Source organism: Hippocampus guttulatus, chromosome 20, assembly GCF_054856545.1.
Source record: "Hippocampus guttulatus isolate MCC_2025c chromosome 20, RoL_Hgut_1.0, whole genome shotgun sequence".
NCBI lineage: Eukaryota > Metazoa > Chordata > Actinopteri > Syngnathiformes > Syngnathidae > Hippocampus > Hippocampus guttulatus.
In genome coordinates this window covers 211,047-236,990 of record NC_141280.1, presented here as the reverse complement: position 1 = coordinate 236,990, position 25,944 = coordinate 211,047, and the positions used below count along the sequence as shown (strand labels likewise).

The 25,944-nt window shown below is 59.2% G+C and overlaps 5 protein-coding genes across 7 annotated transcripts; 3 read left to right on the top strand and 2 right to left on the bottom strand.

Annotated features, from left to right (window-relative positions):
• Positions 1–827: 827 nt before the first annotated feature.
• Positions 828–5,514, bottom strand: LOC147187283 (uncharacterized). Its single transcript, XM_086100606.1, has one exon. The coding sequence runs from the start codon at positions 5,313–5,315 to the stop codon at positions 858–860; it is 4,458 nt and encodes a 1,485-aa protein (XP_085956732.1). The 5' UTR covers positions 5,316–5,514; the 3' UTR covers positions 828–857.
• Positions 5,515–5,924: 410 nt separating this feature from the next.
• Positions 5,925–7,410, bottom strand: LOC147187282 (adenosine 5'-monophosphoramidase HINT3-like). Of its 2 annotated transcripts, XM_086100604.1 has the most exons (5): positions 7,164–7,403; positions 6,981–7,098; positions 6,390–6,459; positions 6,188–6,314; positions 5,925–6,105 (listed from the first exon to the last, which is right to left on the bottom strand). In XM_086100604.1, exons 1-5 carry the CDS (start codon positions 7,236–7,238, stop codon positions 6,040–6,042), a joined length of 456 nt encoding a protein of 151 aa, XP_085956730.1. In that variant the 5' UTR covers positions 7,239–7,403; the 3' UTR covers positions 5,925–6,039. The 2 variants fall into 2 exon arrangements, with proteins under 2 accessions (XP_085956730.1, XP_085956729.1); XM_086100603.1 differs by having other exon boundaries at positions 5,925–6,314; positions 7,164–7,410.
• A 1,281-nt stretch (positions 7,411–8,691) lies between these two features.
• Positions 8,692–11,342, top strand: psmb6 (proteasome 20S subunit beta 6). The gene is made up of 7 exons (XM_086100602.1): positions 8,692–8,858; positions 9,365–9,432; positions 9,523–9,588; positions 9,678–9,743; positions 10,500–10,629; positions 10,945–11,089; positions 11,178–11,342. The coding sequence occupies exons 1-7, from the start codon at positions 8,760–8,762 to the stop codon at positions 11,303–11,305; spliced, it is 702 nt and encodes a 233-aa protein (XP_085956728.1). The 5' UTR covers positions 8,692–8,759; the 3' UTR covers positions 11,306–11,342.
• A 188-nt stretch (positions 11,343–11,530) lies between these two features.
• Positions 11,531–16,193, top strand: LOC147187280 (kunitz-type protease inhibitor 1-like). Of its 2 annotated transcripts, none has more exons than XM_086100597.1 (10): positions 11,531–12,793; positions 13,509–13,669; positions 13,875–14,013; positions 14,606–14,776; positions 14,846–14,887; positions 14,951–15,079; positions 15,166–15,216; positions 15,297–15,467; positions 15,535–15,603; positions 15,674–16,193. In XM_086100597.1, exons 1-10 carry the CDS (start codon positions 12,166–12,168, stop codon positions 15,892–15,894), a joined length of 1,782 nt encoding a protein of 593 aa, XP_085956723.1. In that variant the 5' UTR covers positions 11,531–12,165; the 3' UTR covers positions 15,895–16,193. The 2 variants fall into 2 exon arrangements, with proteins under 2 accessions (XP_085956723.1, XP_085956722.1); XM_086100596.1 differs by having other exon boundaries at positions 11,536–12,793; positions 13,872–14,013.
• A 515-nt stretch (positions 16,194–16,708) lies between these two features.
• Positions 16,709–25,886, top strand: LOC147187279 (pleckstrin homology domain-containing family G member 3-like). Its single transcript, XM_086100589.1, has 19 exons — positions 16,709–16,846; positions 17,989–18,053; positions 18,116–18,265; positions 19,040–19,321; positions 19,409–19,509; positions 19,576–19,645; positions 19,718–19,764; positions 19,833–19,983; positions 20,329–20,460; positions 20,773–20,955; positions 21,067–21,159; positions 21,245–21,331; positions 21,413–21,440; positions 21,522–21,608; positions 21,711–21,743; positions 21,818–21,840; positions 22,623–22,727; positions 23,070–24,234; positions 24,535–25,886. Exons 4-19 carry the CDS (start codon positions 19,235–19,237, stop codon positions 25,275–25,277), a joined length of 3,135 nt encoding a protein of 1,044 aa, XP_085956715.1. The 5' UTR covers positions 16,709–16,846; positions 17,989–18,053; positions 18,116–18,265; positions 19,040–19,234; the 3' UTR covers positions 25,278–25,886.
• The last annotated feature ends 58 nt before the right edge of the window (positions 25,887–25,944 follow it).

Below are 25,944 nucleotides of genomic sequence, written 5' to 3'. Positions count from 1 at the left end.
GTTCTGTCGCCCCGAGAGAAAAAATATCTGTATTTGGTCAGTCGCAGGGGGAACACGAGCCCTTTCGCAGTCACAGAAGCAAAAAAATGTCTGCTTGTCGTGCCGTCTTTCACCCAAAGCTTGTACTCTCTTTGCACCTTTTAGAGCGAAAGGTGTGTTTTTGGTGAAACGGAGCCGCAATCTCCTCTTGAAGAACATCAAAAATCTGCCGGAAGATGAGCGTCCGCGTTCTCGGGGTAGGTTTGCCACACAACACCATCTTTGGGGGCTTCCGACAGGTCGCTAGCCGCCTGCGGACGAGCCACGCGTCTCCAGGTCCCCCGGGGCCCCCGCTTGCGGGTGGGCCGGCCCCTCCCGCCGGAGGGCCTCTCGGCTTGCCTCCGGCCTCATTCCCTCGCTAATTACGCCGCCCGTCTCCCATCTTGCGCAAGCGTGCTAGCGCTCTGATGAAGAAAGCTCGAGGATGCTCCGAGACGACGGAGGTAGCGACCGGCCAAATTGGGAGTTCCGACTGAAAAGCATCTCCGACTTGTGACTGATGAAATATTGCCCGGAGGAAGGACAATATTCCCCGCTTCCGACATCAGCTCGGAAGAATCGCACTTGTCACCGCAAATGCGCCCCCGCTTGACCCGTGCGCTCGGATGGCGTGTTGCATTTTGCATTGCCACTCTCATGCGGGCGGGCTTTCGCACGCCTGAAAAGATACAACTGAAAAGAGGGCGTGAATATTTGATGCTTTTTTTAATTGACATTTGCGGATGTTTTGAATCACTCCAGGGCGCCGGCGCAACAGGAGCGCCGAGCCGGCTGCGCGCGGCCTTGCTCGCCTCGTTGCAATTGCTCCCTTTCTCCGTTTAATTCTGCAGGGATCGGTCCCCCTCGGCCGCTGAGGCCGCCTCTGCCTCTTCCTCTTCCCATCCGTCAGCTGAGGTGGCGGTCTCCACTTCCTCCGGCGCGGCCGCGCTCTCCTCCTCCGGGGATTCAACAATTGCCGAGGTCGAAGCCCCCCCTCCCTGAGGCGCGGCAGCGGTCTCGTCCCGCACGGCCGGTCCGGAGGGCTCCGTTTCCTGAGGCGGGGCCGCGGTCGTGGCGACTTGGGGTTGGCCGTCGGGCTCCTTTTGCAAAGCCGCTGCCGAGCCCCCGGCGGCGGTCTCGTCACGCCGGGGTTCCGCAAGCGGCTCTTCCCGCAAGCTTGACCGAGAGCTCTCCTTTTCCTCTGAGGCGGCGGCGGTCCCCTCGTCCTGCCGCTCGGCGTCGGCCTCGTCCCGCAAGAGTGACGGCGCGGCCGCGTCATCCTGGCGGCCTTCGACGAGGGTCTCCTCCCGCAGGGCCAACGAGGCGCTCTTCTCCTCCGGCGGCGCGGCCGCGCTCCCGCTCTTCTCGCCCGCGCGGAGGTCAGCGTTCGTCTGCGACGCTGGCGCGGAGGAGCGATGGTGCGGCGGGGCGGAAGTGGGCTCGTCTCGGCGTGGTCCCGCCGTCTCGGCCTCCCCGCGATCCACCTTTATCTCATCTTTCAGCTCAAACGGGGAAACGGCGTCCTCCTGGGGCTCGTCCCGCGGATGTTCTGCGGTCCCGCGAGGTCCGCGGGCGGTCGCGTCCGGCGACGCCAATGTCGCGACGTCGTCGACTCGGGGCGCGGCAAGGATCTGGCCCTCCCGAGGCTGAAGGTTCGTCTCCTCTTGAAAAGCCGGCGTGGACGCGGCGCTCTGGTGTGGCGCTTGGACAGATCTCTGATCCTGCAAAGCGCAGGGAGAAGGCCGGTCTTCCTCACCCTCCTGCCGTTCAATCGCGCTCTCGTCCCGCGGCGCGGCCGCCGGCGTCCGGGGTTCGGCCGGGGCGGTCGCCGCTCCGGCTCGAAGCCCGCTCTCATCCCGCGGAGCCGGGGTCCTTCCCGCCGGGGGCTCATCGACCGCGGCGCTCCGCGGGGCCAATGCGCCGGGGCGGTCCTCCCGGGGTCCCGTCCTTTCCGGTAACGCCGGGGCCGGGGTCCGGTCTCCCTGAGGCGCGGCGGCCGTCTCGTCTTCCCGGGGAACAAAAGCGCCCCCCTCCCGCGGAGGTTGGCCGAGTGCCGACGCGGCGGTCTGGCATCGCCGCGGTTCGCGGCTCTCTTCGTCCGTTGGAATTCCCTCCGTACGCCGATCATCCTCCGACTCGCCGGGTGGAGCCTTTGCGTCGGGCCCCAGATCGAACTTGACCTTCTTCACCGGCCCGGGTGCCGCGTTTCTTTCGTGCTCTCTGGCTTTGTCGGTGATGTGCGGCACCGCAGCCGGGGAGCCGTCGGCGGGAGACGGCGCCCGACGGATTTCCTCGCGGGGCGGCGGACCGGTCTCGTCGGCCGGGGCTCGGGCGTCGGTCTCGACTCGCTGAGGTTCTGAGGCCGGCGTTGCCCCGTCCTCCTGCCGAGGAGTTTCCCGCGCCTCGTGGGCAGCCGAGCGGGCGGAGGCTGCGCTCTCGTATTCCCGAGGTGCGGCGTCCGCGGCGTGGTCTTTGGCGGTCTCGGATGAATCGCTCTCGCCCTCCTCGGCGGCAGCGCCTGCGGGCGCGTCCTCCCCCCGATGAACTCCGGAGGTCTCATCCGTCTCGTCCTCCATCCGCCCGTTCGTCGTCGCCTCCCGGGACTCCGAAGTTGCGTCCTCCGCCCGAACGGCCGTCGGCACTCCCTCCGCCCGCCGCCAAACGCGATCGGCTTCACCTTCCGGAGGAGCCGCCATCGACGCGGCGTCTTGAGGAACGGGCGTCGTCGGCTCCTCGGCCAAGGTGGCGATCTCGTCCCGCGCGGGGCCGTCGGTGGTCTCCTCCGTCTCATCCATTCTCATTTTTGTTTCGCTCTCCCGCGGCGCGGCGGCGGCCCCGTCTTCCGGGGGAGGCGCTTCGGCGTCCCACCCCCGCGGCGGGACGGCTGCGGTTGGCTTCTGCGGCGCAGCGTTTGGATCGCCCTCTGTGAGAGTTTGGGTGGCAGCGCTCTCCTGAAGTCCAGCGGCCGCGTCATCCCTCAGGAGAGCCGCGCCGCCGTCCTCCTCCTCCTGCCGCGGCGGTTCGGAGCGTACCTCTGCCCGCCGAGGCTGCACATTTGTCTCCACCGTCTGCGAATCGAGAGGCGTCTCGTCCTCCCGAAGAAGCACACTTCCAACCTCCTGAGATTCGGAGGCGGTCTCGTCCTCCGAAGGTGCCGCAGCGCTCCCCAAGGCGGCGGCGGCGTCTTTGGCTTCCAGAGGTGCTTCGCAACCCCGGACGAGTGCATTTGTGTCCGCCTTGTGAGATTGTGAAGTTGCCTCTTTCCCCAGACAAAGTGCCAGCGTGTGACCCTCTCGCGCTGCGGCGCTCGGCTTCTCCCCAGACTCCGCATCAACCCCGATGGACATCGCAAGCGCGAGCGGGTCGTCTCCCTCCTGACGCGCGGCGCTCGCCTCCCGGCCAAGAGGCGCTCCGTCCATCTCCAGCTCCGGCGCGGCGGCCGCGGCGTTGTCCAGAAGGGCTTTGGCTATCCAGTGCGCCTGAAGTGCGGCCATGTCCTCTTCTGGCGTTCCCGCGATGGCGTCGCGACGGAGCATTTCGTCGCTTTGATGTCGCAGATCCGCGTGGGGCGCGGCCGCGACCTCGCCCTTCCCCACCCGCCTGGCTCCTTCCGCTTCCTGAGGCGCCAACGCGACAACGCTCTCATCCTCATCCTCGGGAGAAGCTTTGGCCACTTCCTCCTCGATCGTTTCGGTATTACGCCGCCCGAAGGTTGCGCCCTCCTGGTGAGGAGTCGCGGCCGTGCGGTCTTCTTGGCGTGCCGCCGGAGTGGTCGCGTCCGCTCCAAGCGCTCCATCTTTGTCAGCGGTCGCGTCCCCTCCAGGTGCCACGTCTCTCACCATCTCACGAGGGGGCCGAGTCGTTTCTTCGTTCTCCCGCGACGCCGCGGCCGCGCGGTCCGCCCTCGCTTCTTCGGGCGGGCCCCGCTCCGGAGGCGACCCGCTCGTGTCTTCCGGCGTCATCGTTCTGACCTGTTGCAGCAGTCTCATCTTTCCCAGATGAAGCCACGCTCTCAGCATGAGCTGTTTCATGTTGAAGGACGTCAGCCCCGCGCTCGCCAGATCCTCCTCCGATCCCACCAGCCTGGCGTCCTTGCGCAGGCGCGCTCGATCGCTCGCCGAGGTTGGTTCTCGCGCCGGCAGGGCCGCGCTTGTGTCGTCGTCGTCTTCGACCGCGGCCTCCGCGATGGCCCGAGCGTCGAGCTCGTTGGACGTGTTGTCGTCGGGCGCGGGGGTTCCCCGTGCGTCCCCCTCCGGAGGATGGAGGTTGGGAGCCTCTCCTTGGGGCCATGCGGGCGTCTCGTCCTCTTCGGGCGCAAGGGCGGCGTCGCCTTCGAGGTTGACGCCGTTTGTCTCCGGCTCCTCGGGTGAGGGTGGGCTTTCCCGCTCCGGAGCCGCGGCGTACGTCTCGTCCGCATCGGCGTGCGCTTGGACGCGTGGGTCCGGTCGCTGGGGCGATGGAGCGCTTTCCCCCTCCGGAGGCGCGTGGGAGGTCTCGGCCGTAGCGGATGCCACGTTTGTCTCAAGCTCATGAGGTGCAGGGGCCCCTGAGGGTCGTGCGGCGTCCCCGGGAGAGCCCGGATTCTTCTCGGGCTCCCGAGGCAGCGCGGCCCTTTCCCGCTCCTGCGGCTCGGCGGCGGCGGAGCTGTAATCCGTCCGTCGAGCTGCACCATCATCGACGGCGAGCGCAGGTTGGTCTTCTCGGAGTAATTCGGTGGACTCGTTTGATCCGGGCGTCTCGCCGTCCCGGCCTTCCTCTTGCGCGTCGCTCGCTTCCTCCACCTGCTTCGCTGCGCTTGGGGGCGCCTCTGCGGGTGCGTCTCCCGGCGGCGCGGCGGCGCTCCCCGGGGTCTGAACCTCGAGGAGCGCCGCGATGGTCTCGTCCGCTAGGGAAGTTGCGGTCGTGTCGAGATCTTGCGCTGGGGTCTCCCGGGGTGGTGGGGCCGCTTCTGCGTGGTCCGCCGTGGCCTTGTGGAGCGCGGAGTTTGCGGCGCACTGCGCGTCCTTCTGGTGTTGGGCGTCGCTTTTGACCTGCTGAAGGGACGCCGTGAGACAGCCCGTCTTCTGGACCGTCGCCACCTGCCCGGGGTCCGCTTCCCGCTCCTCCTTTTCATCGCGCTTGGGTGTCGGCGGTCTCTCGGATCTCTGGTAGGGCGTTCGGTGTTTCTGTATGCTCCGGCGTTTCCTCAGCTTCTGTTTGCTGGGCATTTTGGGAGTCGGCTCGCCGCTGGTCCGAGTGAGAAGATGCTCCTGTCGGCTGGCGTGCTGTAGATGCGGCGTCCGCCTCCTCCGCTCCATGCACCCCAAATGACCACCGTGCGGTCATTCTTTGCAAAGCCCCAAGATGCGTTTGTCATCAGGGACATCAGAGCGCCTTACGCTTTTGCGTGCTGATGACGTCACGCCGAGTGCTCGCGACTAACGCGGCGGCGCCCGTTTTCTTTATAACGCCGCTTAATGCGTTCGTAACTCGCATACCGCGGCGACCGTGATCGGAGCGGGCGAGTCGCGTCGTGTCATTTCCTACGGTCCAGAGAGGCCGCGAAGGCGACGGCAGGGTGGAAGTCGTTTATGTAAGTTGAGAGCTTCGTTGTTTTTAGCGGATAGCTCGACTTTACGCACGGCGAAAGGAGAGATGGAGTCCTTTAAATGCAGTTTTATTCAAAGGAAAAAAAAAGACGTCTGCACCGCAGCACTTTCGAGAACACAACTCTCGTAAACAACTCACTTCCTGCTTCTCTTACTTCAACAGCCAATCGGAATCGATCAACATAAAAACAACAGAATATATGTTTGGGTATTCTGAACATGAAATAATACAACATAAGCTTACATTAACAGCCGATGGATTCCCCAAAAGTGCAGCTGTGGGCTACCACCGGCGATATAACATCTAAAAGAAACAGCATCCATTGAGCACACATTTATGTAACAGCAGTGCCGTTAAAATGACTTTGCCAACTTGTCTTTTTCCAGAAATCTTCCCCCGAAAGGAGCTCGGCGCGACGTGTGCATTTTCACTTCATTGACGCAGAGGGGACGGAAGGATTCTGCCTCGCTTCCTGAGCCGAGTCAGCGCGTCGTCGACCTGCAAAACGAGAGAGGCGCCGTGCGTAGCGGTGAGAGAGCGCCCCCGTCCGCTCGGTCCCCGAACTGCGGCGCTCGCTCACCTTGATGAACCAGTGGCCCGGCGAGCCGTATTTCCGCTGCGTTCTTTCGTTCATCTTGCTGGCCGGCGCCAGGGCGTGCAGGTGCAAGTGCGGCACGGAGCAGAACGGAGGCATGTGGAAGCCCAGCCTGAAGTGAGCCGCCCACGTTTTACAACCTCATTTTCACTCCGTCACGAGATTGCGACTTGCGAATGCGCTTTACCTGATGTCCTCCGGGTCGCGCACTTTATTTTTCTCCAACACGCCCCTTCCCATCTCCGCCATTCGCTCCACTAGCAACAAACCACATCACATTGCGGTCACGAAGCCTGGCGTATTTCTTCTTTTTTTTTAGATTTTTTTTTTCAGACAAGTTTTTGTTCTGAATATTTGTTCGTTTTTAGAAATTTGTAATTGTTGTAAGGATTTTTTTTTAACTTTTGGGGGGATTTTTTTTTCTTTCTACTATGATGAGTATTAGTGTCTTTTTATGGGCGAATGAATTCCTAAAAAAAAAACCATTATTCCATAAGACAAAAAAATTACTCTGAATAGCAGACAAAAAACTAAAGCCAAAAATAAAGTTCACCAAAAATAAAGTACTCTGTTTTGTCCTGTGTTTTTAAGGGGGGGGGGGGCTAGTGATGATGAATGGTTTTTCAACTAATTTCCAAACGGTGAAATCGGAAACAATTGAGTTCGTCAAGGAACGATCGGAACGGAGTCGATGAAAGTAGCCCCGCTAACTCGAATCCTCGGTGGCCACTCCAAATTGTTTCCGTGGAAAACCCAAGGCGGCTTTCCGCCCACCGACCTGTGGGAATGTGTTGCGCGCGCAGAGCGTCGCAGTTGTCAATGTGCGTCCTGGGGATGACCAGGTAATGATGGTCAGCAGCCGGATTGACGTCCCGGAAGCACACCAGCTCCTCGTCCTTCAATACACACAACCGAGTCAAGCGAACGCAGGACGAGCCTCGAACGGAGAACGTTGTCTTACACTCTGGAGGATTTCGGTGTCACTTTGGCCCTTGGCTATCTGGCAAAAGGGACACGAGTCATCGTGGCTGGCCATTCGCGTCGCCTTTGGAAGATTCGGAGGAGCTCGGCGCTGGTGCGGCGTCCGCTGCCAAGACGGACAATCGATGAGCGAGCAGGTCGGGGGAGGCTGCGTTCGCCGGCAACCGGAAATGTTCGACGTGTGGCCGAACCAAACCCTTTACCGGAACTCCCGACACGCGCCGCCCTCCGCCTGATGTTGTCATTGGCGACAATGTGCTCGACGGGAACAAACGGGTAAGGGTGCGGAGCGGCAGGGCAAATGGCCCGGAAACAGCGGCTCCGGATTCTGGGCGGGGGTACGGGATTAAACGACGGCGGGTGTCGCGGTTACGCGTCTCTTTCTTCCTTGGGTTGTGGAGAAACGCACGATTCCGAACCTACGAAGAGGCGAGGGCTGGGGAAGTCCCTTGCAAGCTTTTAGCGCTGCAAATGGCCTGAAAAGACCGTTTATGATCGGGAAAGACATTTTACGACATTCAAAATGTGAACACAAATCTTCACTTCCTGGTTGGGACGTGACTCCCCCCCAGCAACCGATGCCCACTGAAGTCGTTTTCTTGTTCAGGTTCCAAATAGATGAGAGATCACCCCAAAGTTGTTTGATCCAATTGGATTTAAATGTTTTATTGAGGGTAGAAACATGGAGGAAGTTTCATCAGTTAGCCATTCCAAGAGACCTTTTCACACCGTGAGTCTTGTTTCTCCAGAAGAAGTCAAAAAGCATTTTAATGATAAGATCAAATTTTCTGATTCACAAACACATTGCTGCATCCGCAAGACGCGACAGTCCATCCGCATTTGTTCGCAACGTGTTTTAAAGCAAGAGTTAACTAAACTCGGGTTAAGCCTAACCATTAGGCTTAACACTTAACCTGAGATCGATTCATATTTGGATCCAAGTTCCCTGTAAATTTCATGGCCTCATCTTTCTTTTCTTTTTTTAAACTTCTTTAAAAAAATCTTTATTGAACAAGTCAGAATACAATTCTCAGTAAACAAGGCCTCATCTTTCACCACGGTAATCCCAGATGGAATAATTCAAAACCTCTTTTCTTAATTTTTGAAGCAGAAACAAAGCAGTACCTGAGCTCTATTATGGATTCCAAAAACAAAAAAGCTGTTACTAATTTTTACATTGTATTTTCTTATTGTCTGTACAGTGTCCTTGGGTGGCATGAAAGGCGCTTTTAAATAAAATGCATTATTATTATTATTATTAAGTCTCTGGCTATATGCTCCTTATTTGAAATTTTTGTCTAAAAATCCCCTGGCTTCCTTTTTTTCCCCTTATTTTTTGTTGAAACGTTTGTAATGTGTATGTATTGGTAGCACGTTCGTTTTTGTTTTCTGTTTGCTGAGAATTGTATTCTGACTTGTTCAATAAAGTTAAAAAAATCACACGGTAATCTCTCCACGACGTCCCTTGTTGATGACGTCACTCGACACGATTGGCTAGAAGACAACATGATGATGCTAGTGGATTGTGGTTGGTTCGTTTTGCGGAAGAAGAGGAAGAAGAAGCGGAGGAGGTAAGATGGCGGCAACAGCGACGATGATGCGGCGTTTCGATCCAAATCTTTTCTCACAAAATCAACAAGTACCAGACTGGACCGGCAAAGAAGTCAGCACCGGGGTCAGTATCTGTCATAGCTGCCCACTGAATTCAAACGCGATCCCGTTCTCGCGGAGGAGGTTTCATAGTGCCCAGCGGCTGGATGAGACCGCAAATGTTGTGCTCCAAGCCCGATGGAGTGAAGAGCAAAACTCCTTTCGATCAACCTTTTCTACTGTTAGGATAGGTCGAGGCAGGGCTGTTTGTCGTTGGCGATTGTCTTGGTGCAAATCGTGACAATCCGAAACTTCCGAACAAAATGTTTGATTGTAATTTGAACGACATTTTAAATCTGTTTTCATTTACATATTGGAACTTACAGATCTCCCTGGATCTGTTCGGTACGTACCTTTTCGAAAACAACTCCCTTCTCCGAAACAAGTGACTTGTCACACCATCCAAACTCAAGTAGGGACTTCAGCTTGAAAGTGCAGTTGTAACTCTGTCCCCTTTGTGCTTCGTACTCTTACAGCTTTGTGGCTAAAACGTTTGTGTTCTTCTCTTCCTGTCCCTGATTTGTGTGGCAGACCACCATCATGGCGGTGGAGTATGACGGCGGGGTGGTCATCGGCGCAGACTCCCGTACCACCACCGGGTGACTATCTTCTTCATCTCGTTGTGTATTTTCAGTGTGCTCTGGCTCGCATCCAAAACCTCCAACCGTGTCATGCGTGTTGTCTGTCAGGGCGTACATCGCCAACAGAGTGACGGACAAACTGACGCCCATCCACGATCGCATCTTCTGCTGCAGGTCAGTCGACGGCGCTTCCCGTTCCGCGGCAAGGCGCCGCCCCTCCTTCTGGCCTTCACTTTCTTCTCGTGTTCCTTCTTCCGTCGCAGATCCGGCTCAGCCGCCGACACGCAGGCCATTGCTGACGTGGTCACCTATCAGCTGGGTTTCCACAGGTGCGAAAGACCGCCGCTTGGTTCGGAGTTTAGCGCAAGGATGGCCGGCCGAGCGCTTGCGTATTGGCCGACCGGAGAGCAAACGGGCGATCGGATTAGCGAGGTCGCCGAGCCACCCGATTTTGACGCCACGTTTGACCAAACGATTGCGAGCCAAACAGATACGGGCGCGGCCATCTTTTCTGTCAATCACAAACGTGACCCCCCGTCCCCCCGCCGCTCGATTTGTGATTGGCTGAGCTAGTCTGCCAACGGGCAGAAAGTGCCTTTAGTGAAACCACTCAAGTGTCAACGTGAGTGCTCTCAATTCAGGCGAAGCATGCGTGACGCGGACATTTCACCATCTGCGTCATTTTAGGATCAGACGCAGTTGAAATATCGGAAGTAGAATCTCCTCTGGGAGCAAGAACCTCGAGCCCGAATACAACCTAAAGGGACAAGAACCTTCACTCTGCCGTCGAACCTTTTCTGGGAACAAAAACTTTGGCTCGAGACCACGAGCTCCTCTCTGAACCAGAACCTCTTTCCTGAACCAGAACTTGGTTCTGATGTACACGAATCGAATGGTTACATTTTAAAATGTAACGTCGCCCTTGAATGGCGTCGCGTATCGAGATCCGTATGCTATCGTTCCTTAGGAGAGCCGTGCGACAGGTTGGATGTCGCTGATGATTGGCCGGTTCTTTGAAGTGATTCGCTTGAAGAGGTTTTTGTGTGTGTGTGTGTGTGTCCCTCCCGCCTGGTTCCGCCCCCCAGCATCGAGCTGGACGAGCCGCCGTTGGTGGAGACGGCCGCCAATCTGTTCCGAGGCAGCTGCTACCGCTACAGAGAGGAGCTGACTGCCGGCATCCTGGTGGCCGGCTGGGACCGCAGGAAGGGCGGACAGGTAAGGTTGCAGGCGACCCCGCGGGGCCCCGGCGGTACCTTTTCGGAAGTTAACCTCTGCCTTATTTGAAATGACCATGGCGGTCTTTGACGTTTGTGTATTTCAATGTTGGTCTTCGTTGTGTTATTTGGAGAGCTCCCCCCCCTCCACCGAGATGCGACATGCTTGTCAAAAGTTTCAGAACCACTAGATTAATCGATAAAATAATTGAGGGATAAATTGATGATTCAAAGAAAGGTCAGTTGCGGCCTTGCCCCCCCCCCCCCTCCCCTCCCCTCCCCGTGACATCCGTGCGTGTGTTTGTGGGCACGTCAGGTGTACTGCGTCCCCATCGGCGGGATGCTGGTGAGGCAGCCCGTGTCGGTGGGCGGCAGCGGGAGCTCGTACATTTACGGCTTCATGGACTCCAACTACAAGGTGGGACTGAACAAAGAGCAATGTTTGGAGCTGACCGCTGCAGGTACCCCCCCCCCCCCCCAAAAAAAATAAAAATACAATGAAAAATGGCAAGAGTGGCGGCACGCTAACGGGCTTTTTCCCACCGTCAGCCTTGGCGCTGGCCATGGAGCGGGACGGCTCGAGCGGCGGCGTCATCCGTCTGGCCACCATCTCCGAGGAGGGCGTGGACAGACGCGTCATCCTGGGAAACCAGCTGCCCAAGTTCTCCACACACTGAACAAAAGTTAACTTGCTCAATAAAACTTGGAACATGTTCTCACGCTTGCTTTGTGTCCTTCAGGGAAAAACGCTCAAGAGGCTTTGGCGGTGACGCAGGCGACTTGACATACGAACCGGTTTGACTGCGAGGCCGTTTTCGCTTTGCCTGACATGCGCTAACGCTGGCCCACGGCTAATTTGACTCGGAGATGGCTTTATTCGTTCAACACATTGTTGACCCAGATTTAAAAAAAAATGTTTAGGGCGGTTTTCAGAGATTTTCTTTTTTTCTTTTTAATATTGACCTTTTTAAGATTTGACAGCTGCGATGTTGCTCGAGCTCACCCTCCATTCGGAAATATTTTACGATTGTGATGAGATGATGATGAAAAGCAAAGACAGATTTGGAATCGGCGAGAAAAAAACCCTTCAAGCTTTATGGGGAAAAAAAAGAACTTGGTTGACTCATCTAATTCGAGCTGGGAGGGGCAGACGGCGGCACTTGACTTGGTTGAAGTCCCACCAAACGCCACGGCCACGCTCACGTCGTCACCGCAACGTTTCGAACCCGTCGACAAAGAAACGGTGCAGGAACACGTCTGGGCCGACAATCGAACCAAGCTCCCAAAAATGACTTGCAGCTGAGCAAGTCGGCGCAGGAGAATTGGGAGTCTCGCATGATTGTAGTCTGCTGCCCCCGCGCGGCCAAGGCGTGCGTGCGCGCGCGCAAGAAAGTCGTTTTCGCGGCCTGAAAGCGACTCGACTCGTTGGCGAAGGCGCCGTCGTCATTGGAGTGTCGGGTTTGCGTTCCGTGAGCGAGCTTCGTTGAAGTTACCAAATTGTCCTCCTGCGACTGGCGACCAGTCTTTGTCTGTCCAAATGTTTTTCCAGACTCTTGTCGACATCGGCCGATGGAAGCCGGCAACCGCCAACATGAAGGGACGGAGGAAAAACAGGTTGCGGTTGCTTCACCTGCGTGACGTCGGCGAAACGGGCGGGGCCGGCGTCTGTTTTTTTTTTTCCCGCCGCCCCCCCAACTTTCGCGCGGCAGGTGCCAGAAGAAAGCGAGAAGAGCGGCGCCGCGCCTCTGCCGGCCTGGGACTGGGACTGGACAAGCGCAACATGTGGCCCCGGCCTCCCTTGAGCTGCTTCTTGCTGTCGTTTGTGCTCGCGGCGCCCCCTCTTGGCGCCCGCGCGGAGGACTCGGCCTGCGCGGGAAGCTTCCGCCCCGGCCAGGAAAACTTCGTGGTGGACTTGGAGGACGCCGTCAGGGAGGGCGCGGTTCTCGTGGCCGTCGTGCGCGCGGCCTCCCTGCCCGAGTGTCGGGCCGCCTGCTGCGCGCTCCGGCGGTGCAACGTCGCGCAGGCCGACGCCAACCTGACCTGCGCGCTCTTCGACTGCGCGCCCAGAAACAAGTTCGCGTGCCGCTTCGTCCGCCGGCCCGGATACCGAAGCGTCATCAGGGACTCGGAGTTCCGCAAGTACCTGCAAGGCCCGCAGGATGCAGGTGGGGTTGCGCTAGGCCGCGCTTTTCTCACGCCCGACGTGGGTGGGGGACGAACAAAAGAGCGGAAGTAAGGCGTCGACGACGAGAATGTGCTTGCGCGATTGTCCTCGGTGAACGCGAAAGACGGAAACTCACCCGCCTGCCCCCGTTTCACGGGCCAACTGTCGCTCTATACGGTGGCCGTTCACACCGACTAGCATTTGGCAGCGTTGCCAACACACAAGTCACGTTGCAATTTCTGGTCCACCATTGCGTTTTTGGGGTGCTGCAAAAGAAGGAGAGACGGAGAGAGAGGACAATAGCCCAAAACGTGGGGCGTTTACGCGGTCCATTTAATGCAATGTAAAAAGGCCTCCGAGGCAACACTTGCAGTCCGTTGTTGGAGGCAGAAGAGACCGGCCGGCAATTTAGGGGCACAGGCCCATTTTCACATGGACGGTAGACTTTAGGTCACGCGTGAAAACAAATTGGATAAGAATGGAAGCTTTTTTGATTTGACTTTCACACCGGAGCATGCAAACGACACGCGCCGCCTTTTATTTCATCAAGCCCCGACTGTGCATGGGATGACGAGCGCTGACTTCTCGGTGACGGAGCGGGTTGCGACATCTCGTCGGGGTCGACGCGCCAGGGCCGATCGATGATGATTTAATGTTGGGGGGGTGGGGGTCCAGCCCCGGCACCGACCGCAGCCAATGAAGTGGTGCTTCCGCAGATGAGCCGGCGCCGCCCATCGCCATCGCAGGCGAGGACGTGGTGGCGCAGCCCGGCGCCACCGTCACGCTGGACGGCATCCAGAGTTTGGCGCTCGGCGACGCCCACATCGTCCGCTACGACTGGACCCTGCAGAGCGGCGAGGCCGTCGTCGTCCTGGAGGTGAGGCCGCAAATCGGCGCTTTGGTGCCGCTTTTCCGGAGCTCTTTTTCGACGGATGCGAAAGGCCCTTTGGGCTCCAAGACTTTGGCTGAAATCTCAGCGACCCATCAAGAGTCATTGAGCACGACGGAAGGTCGTGGCTTTCACCTTTTGGAGCGCGCGCAGGCGCAGACCATGTCATCGGCGCGGCGTCTCGTTGCAGAAGACGGCGCTGGCCGAGCAGGTGCGAGTGTCCAACCTGGTGGCGGGACGCTACCGCTTCCGCCTCACCGTCACCGACTCCAATGAGCGCTCGCACGACGCCGGCGTGCAAGTGCTCGTCCTCGGCGCCGAGATGTCCGCTCGTGAGTAGCCGTCGGGGGTGAGCCGCACCGTTCGGGGGCGGCGGGGGTCACCTTGATTTGAACTAACCGTTCGCCGCCCCGCCCGTCACCTTTTCGTGCATGGGGACTTCTTTTGGGTGGAGGAGCTCCCCCCCTCCCCGTAGCCGCAGGGGGCTGCGCTTTTTTCTTGGGGCGGCGGTTGTTTGTCGGAGGCAAAGTCACGGAGTGTCTTTGGAACGGGGAGGATTCGATGGCCCGGGTGAGGGAGAGTCTTCCCACGCATGCCCGCGACTCCTCGCAACGCGGAAAAGGACCAAAAGAGTTTGGTGTCGGGGTGCACTCACTCACTTTTGTTGCCAGCAACCGAGACATTGATGGCTTTGAGTCCACTTCTTTGGAGGCGCCTCTGCGTTTGGAGCGCCATAAAGCCAGCAAAGAGTGCAGCAGAAGGTTTTCCTCATCAGAGCGACGCTCTTCGCTGCGCACTCCTTTGCACTTTCTCAGACTCGGGAAGAACAAAAATGCTTGTGCTCCCGTGAAAAGTTTTCGGGGCTCACGAGAAAGCCTTTTGGGCCGTGGGTGCGCGTGAGTGAGACCAAACTTTGTGTTGCAGGTTACTGCTTGGCGGAGGCCAAGGTGGGACCGTGCCGCGCCGCTTTTCCTCGCTGGCGCTACGACGCCGTCGAGCAGCGATGTCGAGCCTTCGTCTTCGGAGGATGCAAAGGGAACCTGAACAATTTCCTGTCCCGCGACGACTGCGTCAAGGCCTGCGGCGGAGTCGCGGGTAACAGCCGCGCACTCGCATCGCACGCACTCGCACGGGCGCTCAGGTGTTGTGCTTTCTCCTCGGCAGTGACGTCTTCAGAACTGCAGCGCATCGCTCTGCCCGCTGGCGGTCAGTCGCACAATGCTCCTCTTCGCGTCACCCGGACGCCATGTTGAGTGTGCGTGTGTTCAGAGGTGTGCGGCTCCGCGTGTGTTCCCGGCCAACTGAGTTGCGGCGACCGCTGCTGCCTGGACGCCACTTTGGAGTGTGACGGGGTCACGCAATGCAGCGACGCCGCCGACGAGAAGCACTGCGGCCAACGTAATGCGCGCGCGCGCACGTACGCACGTACGTGCAAGTAGCCAGTGATCCAGGGTTCTGTTGTTTCTCTTCTTCTGCTTCTTCAGTCAATGAGACGTTCACGCAGCTTTTGGAGATCGACGTCAACCAAAGAAAAGGTGAGACCGCCCCCCCCCCGCGTCTTTGTGTGTTCGCGTGCCGCTAATAAGCCGCGTGCCACCGCGGCCCCCGCCGCCAGCACGCTGCACGGAGCCGCCCCAAACGGGTCCGTGCCGCGCCAGCCTCACGCGCTGGTACTACAACCCGCTCAACACACGCTGCCAGCGCTTCACCTACGGCGGTTGCCACGGAAACGACAACAACTTTGCCCAGGAGACCCAGTGCGACGCCTCCTGCCACGGTGTAACGGGTACGCCCGCGCGCGCGCGCGCGTCGGCCGGCAGGCACGATGCTGATGATGTCAGCTTCCATTGCAGAGCGCGACGTGTTCGCCAGAGGAACCTTTGAACGCTTCGAGGACAAGGAAGAGGAAGAAAGCAGTTCAGGTGAGTGGGAAGCTAACGGGGACCGCGGGACGCGAGCGTGCGCGCTGACCGGGCTGCGCTGCGTCGGCAGGTTCCGTGGCGCTGGCGGTGATCCTGTCGGTGGCCGTGTTGACCTTGCTGGCCGTCCTGGCCTACTGCTTCCTGAAGAAGCGCAAGGAACGCTCGGGTGGCCGCGCGGATGCGGGCGCCCCCCGCCGGCCGGCGTCGGAGCAGGACACGCTCGTCTATAACAGTACCACCGAACCGTTAGAACACCCGCGGCTACAGCTGGCCCACATGGACGCGTCCTGATCAAATATCGGTGCCAATTTCCTTCCGGGTTGAGATGCCGGTGGAAGGAAGGAGCCCGCGGCGACGATGAGGAACGACGTCATGTAAATAGCCACGCGCGGCTTTGGCCGCAGACGCTCCGCTCGGCGCAAGCGCGAGCGCTTTTCGAGAAAGGCGCTCAACTGAAGAGAATTTCAAGAAACGCGGTGCTTCGAGTCAAGTCAAGTGAACGGCTTCCTTTATTACTAAGCGGAGCGAAAGAAATGAAAGGGCGGCCTGCCACTTCAGCAACACTTTCAAGAAATAAACTTCCAAGTCGAGATGTGGTCTGATGGTTTGTTCAGCCGCCGTGGAAAACTATAACGCAATACACGCGTACGCATGTGCGTATGGAGAACGAGAGATATGTGTGCATTGATTCTTAAATTATTACTGGCCATAGAAAAGGATGAAAATAATGAAGAGAAAATGGTCGAAACGAGTGATTGATCACACTCGTCATTCCAAATGGTTGACTGCAAATCGATACTTAACAAGATCCACCCACTGGACGTGGATGGCATCTGATTTTATCTCAGACCGGACACGCAATGGTTCCCAGTGCGCTACGCCGCGAGGGCTCTCTCTAGCGGTAGATGACAGAATAACTCAATTACTCTACTGTCTTGGCAAACACGTGTGTGCAGCCATCTTGGTGAGGTCAAACCCGGCTCGACTGTTGATGGAGGTGCTCATGTTTTCTTGTTCTTTGGTTGTGGTGGAGTCTGTTCCTCTTGTTGCGAACCTGCACTGCCCCCTAACGACAAGGGTGTGAAATCGCCCTGCTTGTGTCCCGCCGAGATTTTTTCAAGTGTGCGCATGCGCAAGCATAGGGGCGGCGCCGCCGCTTGAAGTCCTTTGACGTGAGCAAATCGAAGCCGGGCAGTTTGGGGCGACTTCGCCGACTTGAGCTTCTTTTGTGACCTCCGCTAAGGTGAGTCTTAAACCCACAGTTCGTCTCCGAAGTGAGTGTAATAACACGTATCGAAATAAGTCGGTGAATGTGCCAAAAGTAATTGTCGTTGTCGACGAAGTTTGCTGTCAGTCAACACGGAAGTCAGGAAGTGTTGAGCTCGTGTCATTTTGCTTCCTCTCGTCAGAAGTTCAAGTTGCAACTTGTCACGCAAAGGTTTCCACAAGGTGTGGCCCCACGCACTAGAAGAAAAAGAGGCGCGTTTGGGAACATGTCTGAGAGTGAAAATGTCCCAATTGGGCCTTCCTTTGTAAAAACGGTGCCTGATGACGTCAGCAACGGTGGTTCGTCAGTCGACTTGATGACGCGTGAGAAAGTTCATCCGTGTGCCACGATTTCCATGGAAACGCAGACGCTACTCCCATGACCATGGCAACCGCATCCGGCCGACCGCCGGGCGGCCTCAAAGTTCCCGACCGCTTGGGTGCCTTCTCAACGGGTGTTGCTCAAAATCGTTTCCACTTGCGTGTTGCTGTTGAAGTTGGGCACAGCCGTTGACGGCGCGTGGCTGTCGTGTCCTTGTTTACAGTAGGTTGCGTTTTCTTGCTGCGGATCAATGAACGATTCTTTCCGGACGTGGTCCGTGTGTTCGTTGTCGACAGAGCCCGCAGCTGCTTGTTGACTTTGAAACTTGGCTTGGAAGGAGAGGTGTGCGACGTCGTGCGCGCTGCGATCATGAAAGGAGACCGAATCTCTCCTCTTTCATGTGGAGCCGCTTCAAACGACAAGGCCTATCTCGGAATAGTTGGAATGTAGGATTTTGGATTCCTGTCGGCCGCTGTGAAGAAAGATGGATTGGATTGGATTGTCATGCTCTAGTGCAGCTCATTTGTTTTGTGGCAATACATTTCATGGCATCCAAATGAAGGTTGTGCTGTCATCGGCATCGTCGTCGTGTTTGCTGTTGTGGTCGCGGAATGGCGGGCGGGCGGGTGGGTGGCGGCGAAGGTTTTGAGACAATGCACAATGGATGCCTGTGTGTGCGTGCGTGTGTGTGGCTGGGGGAGGGGGGGGGGGCAAAATCAATTTTGCAGCTGAAGGGCAATTTTCTGGGTGGAATATCCAAGGAGGTCCGGTCCGATGCCTTTCTGTCACTCTTGCAGCATCTGCATGGCCACCTGCCGATGATGCTTCCGTGTGCTCACGCTGACTTGCGTCGATGTTGAAGGTGAGTTTCAAACGCTCCACGCACAACGAGAGAAACTTTGCAAGCGATTGGTCGGTGTCCAGGTGGCGGCAAAGGGCGGATCAAAGCGGATTAGCCAGGAAGCGGCCGGGGGGCAGGTGGCGTCCCGAGACGCGCGCCGTCGAATTGGATCAGCATCGGGCTGCCGCTTCGTCTTGATCTGCTTCGCGCTCGTCCCTCCGACCGCCCTCGAGGTAAGAAAAGCGACAAATGTTGCCGTCCCGCTCGTTTTCCTCACTCCCGATGTGCGCGTGCCATGCGTCGTTCCCGCCCGCACCCGCATCGCGCCTGGAGCTCGACGGGTGCTCCGTGGTGACGTTTGTCCGTCGATCGCTCGGCATTGGGTGGGGCAGACTCTTAATCGCCACGGAAACCCGCCGACGCTTAAGGAGCTTACGTCCGCGCTCGCCAGTGGCGTGGAGTCCAACCTGCTCACAAACGACGTCTGCGTGTGTTTAAGAATAAAAAGAAAAGAAAAATGGCCCATTTCCTTGTCACAAAATGTATGCGCGGTTTGGCCTGTAGAATGTTTTGCTTTGAGTGAAAAAGATCCTCTCTGTCTGGAACGTCATAGACACTCTTTTGATCCTGCTGGAGGACAACAATGCATGAGCAGGAAGAAATCCAAACGATCCACTCCGCAGCCACAGCACATTTCACTTCCAATTCTAATTCGGAAAGAGAAAAAGAAAGCTTGGCAAGCAATATGAAGGAATGCGGCACGCGGGCATCCTCGCACCGAAATTCGCGGGCCAATTTAGGCAAACTCTGGCAAATCCCTTTCAGCAAGCAAACGCTTCGGATGTGGTGAGAAAACCGCCGGTGTGACGACGCCCGTATTCGGACCGCGGGTCAACATTTGAAGATGGCCACCCTCGGCTCTCGCGGGCCAGTAACCTCCCCCGCGCTGTCGCGTTCCCGCGACGACATATCACGATGTTGTCTTCCTATCAATCATCTTCCCGCAGAGTTGAGCACGTCCCGCGGGGGGCGCCAGTGAGCCTCCTCTCTCGTGCCCGCTCCGCCCCATCTCCTCGCCTTCCCCGGGGTCCGGACGATCTCGGGCCGCGCGCCGGCCGGACGCGAGCCTTGAGGAGGGCGGAGCCGATCCATGTGACTGCAAGGGGCGGAGCCAGCGGACGCCACGCCACCCCACCGCCATCATGGCGCTGACGTACCTGGACCGCGTGGTCTCGGAGATCATTGAGACCGAGAGGATGTACGTCAGAGACTTGCGGATGATCGTGGAGGTGAGAGACGGGGGCGCGCGGGGGGGGGGGGGGGCGGTAAAGTTTCAAAGCCGTTTCCCACAATGCGAGCGCGTCCCGCTCGGTTAGGACTACCTGGCGCACATTATCGACCAGGCGGACCTGAGCATCCGCCCGGAGCAGGTCTGCTTCCTCTTCGGGAACATCGAGGACATTTACGAGTTCAACAGGTGAGCAGCCAAGCAAGTTATGTCATCCCGCGACGCTGGAACGTGTTTGTCGTTGCGCTCGGGCAGCGAGCTGCTTCAGGATCTGGACCTGTGCCGGCGTGACGCCGTGGAGGTGGCCAGGTGCTTCGTGCTCAAGGTGAGGAGCGCTGGCGCCTTTCCTCGCAGCCGGCGCGGGCCATTGACCCGCGTGTGGCGCGTTTGCTTTCAGAGCGCCTACTTTGACATCTACACGCAGTACTGCACCAACTACCCAAAGTAAGGCCGCCGTCCGCGCCTTAGCCCAACCTCGGCCCCCCCCCCGCTGACGGCGGCGCTCCTCGCAGCTCGGTGGCGGCCCTGACGGACTGCATGCAGGACAAAAGTCTGGCCGTCTTCTTCCGCGAGCGCCAGAGCGCTTTGCAGCGGCCGCTGCCTTTGGGGACCTACCTGCTCAAACCCGTCCAGAGGATCCTCAAGTACCACCTGCTGCTGCAGGTGAGCGCACGCGACAAATACTCGGTCCCGTCCGTCCCAAGTCGGGCCGCGGAACATTCCTTTGGATCACTCGAGCGCCAAGTAACACCTCGTGTCGGGGCACCGGCAAAAGGAACAACTCCGAAGCCGAAGCAGCTCCGAGACTTGCTGCGGGGCGGCCGCCGTTCGGCTCATTGACGGAGAGGGAGGGAGGGGGGGGCTCAACTCTTTTTGTTGACAGGCAGAACACGAAGAGCATTTTGTTTCCTTCCAGAAGCCGCCTCCCCGCCAAACACGACGCAACGTCAACATTCTTGCTTGCTTGTCTTTTTGTTTGTTTGTTTGTTTGGGGGGGGGGGGGGGTAGGAAATCGCCAAGCACTTTGACCCCGAGGAGGAAGGCTACGAGGTGGTGGAGGAGGCCATCGTCACCATGACGGGGGTGGCCTGGTACATCAACGACATGAAGCGCAAACACGAGCACGCCGTCAGACTGCAGGTTGCCTTTTCACGCCTCCGCCGCCGCGCCGCGCCTCTTCTCTTCGGCGCCGTCACATTGACCGCAAACGCACAAAGCATCGCGTGACACCTTCGTAACTCATCGGCGGAGCAAACGTGGCTTCTCTGCGGCGCCGAGCGTGCGGGAGGCGCGCAGTTTGGCTCCCTCTGGTGGCGGGGGTTTAGCTTCGACCGTTGGCCCCAGAGGACGCCTCCAGAAGGAAGGCTTCGGTTGTCCCCCGCGGCCTCCCGTTACTTTTGCAGCGCCGGCGCCCGTACGGAAGGAGCCGCCGTAACGCTGGCGCTCTCGCAGGAGGTGCAGTCGCTGCTGCTGAACTGGAAAGGTCCCGACCTGACCACGTACGGCGAGCTGGTCCTGGAGGGAACCTTCAAGGTCCGCCGGGCCAAAGCCGAGCGGACGCTCTTCCTGCTGGAGCGCGTGCTGCTCATCAGCAAGCGGCGCGGCGAGCACTACGTCTACAAGTCGCACATCTCGGTGAGACGCGCTTCCTGCGCGATGTGAAATGTTCAAGGGCCGTCGACGGAGGTCGCGCGCGAGGCCGCGCCCCCGCTTGAATCGGCCTCGTCGTTGTCGTTGTGGTGTCAGTGCTCGGCGTTGATGCTGATCGAGAGCACCAAAGACAGTTTGAGCTTCAGCGTGACGCACTACAAACAACCCAAGCAGCCGCACACCATGCAGGTCGGGGGGCCCGCCGTGAAAAAAAAAAAGGGGGCGGGGGGCGGCTCGCCTGCATCACGTGACCACCCGACACCCGATTTCCTAGGCCAAGTCTGTGGAAGAGAAGAAGACGTGGGCCCAGCACATCAAGCGCATCATTCTGGAAAACCACCACGATATCATCCCGCAGAAGGTCAGCGCCGCCTCGTGCCGCGTTTTGCGTCGATGACGTGAAAGCGGAGCGTCGACCGACTTGTCCCGTTGCCCGTTGCAGGCCAAAGACACGCTCTTGAGTTCCAGATGTGAGTTGGGCTGGAAACGGGTCTCGGGTGCGCGAGGATCGCACGCGGAGCTAACGTGGCGCACGCGCCCCCCCCCTGCAGATCCCCACAGGCATCGCTACGGCCCCGACAGGCTCAAGAAAGTTCCATCCCGTTCGGCGGACGACGTTCCGCGCCCGCGCCCGGAAGGTGAAGGCCGCGCGCGCCGCAGTGGGGGGGGGGGTGGGCGCGCGGATGACTTTGAGCAATTCCCGCCAGCTGCGGGACTTGATGCGGATGTTTCTGTTTCAGATGTGAACGAGGGCATGGAGCTCAAGTGGCAAGGTAAACTCTTGCCTCCTTTATTCATTGGAGCTTCTTGATCTTATGGGTCATCGTCATGGTCGTTTTGTTTGCAGGACAAGTGGGCGTGGCCTCCAAGGTAACGAGCGCATGAATCGGTCAGAAAAGGTCAAATTGGAATTGTCGAGGAGACGCGAGTCATCGATAGCCTACGGCAAGTGCCGCGCACGGACCTCAAATCGGGAGCAGGGCCTCGAGATCGGAGAGACCGCGCAAAGGACTTTTGCCACATACGAGTTGTCGTCCCAAACGACCGCTTTCTCTGCTTCTCTGACCTGCGCGCTCCACACGGCGGGAGTGGGCGACTTGACCCGTTTTTGTTCGGGTCGCTGATCGGGGGGAGGTGGGAGACTTGTGTCACGTGACTTGACTCCCAATCGGGCGGTCTTCGGAGTTGCGGCTTGCTACGCTAAAACTCGGGGGAGACCCCGCTCGACTTGGAGACTCGCCTTGGCTTCGACTTGAACGCGGGGGGCCCCACCAACTTGGCTGTTGAGCTCAGCGACGGCCGGTCAAACGCAAACTCGACCGCTTTGGGACGGACCGTGGAGAAACGAACAAAACAAAAAAAAAGCGATGAGATGCGATGCGCTTGCCGCGACTGTTCCGCGCGTTGTGACCGATTACGGCTCGAGAAACGAGCGTGACTTGCCTTGACGAGATGAGACGGCTTGAGCGGCATCACAGCCGTGACTTGACTTGCCCCAAATGGCCGGACCGGGACTCGGGATCCGCTGCGGACTTCCTCCCACCTCTGTTCGGGTCGCACTCGACGGTGGCGGCGACGCTGACACCGGGGGGACTTTTGGGGTTGCGGCGTGGGCGCTCTTGGCCAACCAACTAATGTGTGAGTTGTTGAAGGAGACGGAGAGGAGCGGCGCTTCCCTCAACGATTCCGAGGACCAACGTGGCCTCGGCGCGGAGGAGGAAGAGGAGGAGGCGGGACCCGTCGGAGCTTGCGAGCAGGTCGGTTGAAGTCCGCCTTTGGATGAGCGCGGTCCGAATGACTGCGGCAAAACCCCAGCGCGTCCCCGGAGGCACAAAAACGAAACAAACGGGGCGCCGCCTCGAGAATGCCGACCTAAGAGGCGCCGAGGGGGGTCGTCGGAGCCCAGGTCCGCCGCTCCCGTTTCAGCCGAGGGTCCCAAAGTGGGCGACTCCACGCCCACGGGTCGATTGGTGTGGCCGCAGTCACCTCGCCTCTGGTGTTGGGGCCGCGGCACCCTCGGGGTTGTCTTCCCCCACCCGCTTCTCCTCTCGTCGCACGCGTCAAGGAACGCCCTCCTCACTCGCATGCCGTCTTTGCAGATGTCCACCGAAGAAGCGGCGTCGGCCTCCCTCCTCGCCGCCGAGCCGGGCGCCTCGGAGGAACCCGAACCCGCCCTCCACCCCGCGGACCCGCCGTCCGGCACTCCGGAGTCGCGCTCCAAACCCGGAAGCAGCGGCGAGTCCTCTGAAGACGAGGATGGCGAGAAGGAAGCGGACGGAAACGGCAGCATCCTTCCTCCGTCCGTGTTGGACAAAGCGGGTGCGATCGCGCAGCACTTTGGCAGCGTGAAGCGAGCCGCCGCCGCCGCCGCCCCGGACGACGCCCGCTCCCCGGGGGCTTCGCCGCGTTTACTGGTCACCGGCGGCGACCGCCTCAGTTTCGGCGGCAGACACGCCGGGCCGTCCTCGCCGCTCGACGGCGAGCGGGCGCTCCGGTGCCCCCGGGGCGACGCTCGCTTTGACGAGGAAACGGGCACCCTGCAAAGACGAGACTCCACCCTCTCCGGCCGCGACCAACTTCTCATCGGGAAGATCAAGACTTACTATGAGAAGGCCGAGAACCGGGACGCCGACTTCGGCCTCCGGCGCAGGGAGAGTCTGACGTACATCCCGGCGGGTCTGGTGAAAACCTCCATCAGCCGCCTGAACGGCATCCCCGACCGGGCGGAGCCCCGGCCCGCGACCGAGGAGTCTGGTTCGCCGCCGCTCGACTCCAAAGGTTTGCGCTCGGTCGCGCGAGGCTCGTCCGGTTCCGGAGCGCACAGACACCAGAGTACGGAGGACGAAGAGTTCCGACCCTCCGGCGAAATGCTCAAAGTCTGGCAACTGATGGAGCAGCGACTCGGCGAGACCCGCCGCCTTCACGATGTCGCGCACGCAAAACCTCGGGCGGAGCCCGACACCGTTTCGGAGGAGACCCGGCCGGCTTCGCCCGTCGGACAAACGCCCGGCGACGCGGCCCGCGCGGCGAGTCCGGCCGCTGTCGGCGGAGATCGGCTTCCCCGGGGTGCCCGACGCGGGAGCCAAACTGCAGATGAGGATGCAAATCTGCCCGACGACCAAGCGGACACCAAGGTCCGCCATCTCGCTCGTCAGTACAGCCGGCGCATCAAAAGCGGCAAAGCGCTCGGCGGACAGCCAAGTTGCGCAAACCCGACGGGCGAGAAGACTTTGGCCTGCGTGCCGGAGGAAAGCCCGCACGGGGGTAAGAAAAGCTCCGCTCGGCTCCCGTACCAGTCCGCTCACGTTGATTTCCTTCGGATTTTCTTTTTTTGACACTTCTTTATCTTAAGAGAGATTCGCAGAGGCGCCAGCCCATAGAAATGCGATTGATTTGTACATCTATACGTATACGTATATGCACACACGATAACGGCTGTGACTTTGCACTAAACAAATCAAAACAAAGGAAATGCGAGACGGGTTCCGTTTCTTGTCCGATTTATGAGGGTGGCTCGTGTTTCTGAGCATCATTGACTGAAGGCGTGCTCTCATTGTTTGTCAGGTGCCGGTCCAACTCCGGATCAGGTGCCGGCGCAGAGGCCCGACCCCGTCGTCTTCCCTCCGGCTCGGATCGGCTCCGGCCGTCCCGTTGGCGTTCCTCGGCGCGCCGAAAGCTTCGACTGGCCCAACGTGCGAGCGCTGCGGTCCGAGTACGCGGACCGCAGCGCGTCCGGCGCCGCGGGCCGGATGTCCTCCATCCCGGAGCAGATGTTCGACGTCAGGCGGCGTTCCTTGAGCGAAGCCTCGCCGGGCCCGACCCCCGCCCGCCCGAAATCCCGCAAGGGGCTCCGCAGAGCTCATACCCTGGACCCTCGGCTAAGCTCGGCCGCCGCGCGCGAAACCCGAGCGCGCCGGCGGGCCGACGGCGGCGGTGACCGCGCGGCGACCCGGACGCCGCAAGAGACGCTCCCCCGGCGGCGGGCCTCGGTCACGGAGGAGCCTTTGCGAGAACCGGAACCGGCCGAGACCGTGGATGTCGACCGCGACGCTTACGTCGAGATCCGATCGCCGACGAGCAGGGAGAAGATCTCCATCTTGGCCGTCATCGACCGCTGCCGGGCTTACCAGGAGTCGGATGAATACGTGCGGAGAAGCCAAAGCGCCGAGTCTCGAGACGGCTCCGGGACCATCTCGTCCTCCGGAGACCACGTCCGCGCCGCCGGCGACCGCTCGGAAACCTCGGCCTCCGGACGGCGCAACTCGGTGAAAAACCTCCGAGAGAAGTTCCAGAAGCTCAACTCCTGAAGCCACTCCGGCGGGAAATGAGAATTCAGACTTTTGGCTGACGAGTGCACAATTAACCCCGACTGGCAACGCGACGAGGCTCAACGAGGAGGCGCGGCTCATTTACAAGCATAGTCTCCTTCTAAATGAGCACCAAGTGCGAGCGTGCTCGTACACGAACAATTCGGCGCACGCGTGAGATCCATCTGTCAATCTGTTGGATAAATTCATCCCTGGCTTGAATTGCGTCTGAATCGAAAGCCCCGACGTCACGGCGATGTCACGTGGCCCAACAACGGGCCACTTGAACGTCGGCCAACGGTGCCCCGTTACCGGGGCAACAGCAAACAACCACTTGAACGCTATCTACCCAACTCAACTGTATTTCTCGAGCCCTTTCAAACAGCCATCGCCGCACGCAAAGTGCTGTACGTAGCGCCGTGACTTTTATTTTCTCGTGCAAAGGAGTATTTTTATACCGATAAGATTCGCCCCACGTTCTGTGTAATATCCAAAGGTCATAACCACGTGAGGTCAACACCATGTCGTTATTTATGTTAACGGTACATCACGAAATCTTTCTTTGACAAATAAAACACTGTACCGCGTCGCTCGAATGACGCCACCGCACCTCGTCCTCCGCTCGTCTGTCAAAATAAAGGTCACGTGAGCGTTCGCTTAGCGCGTC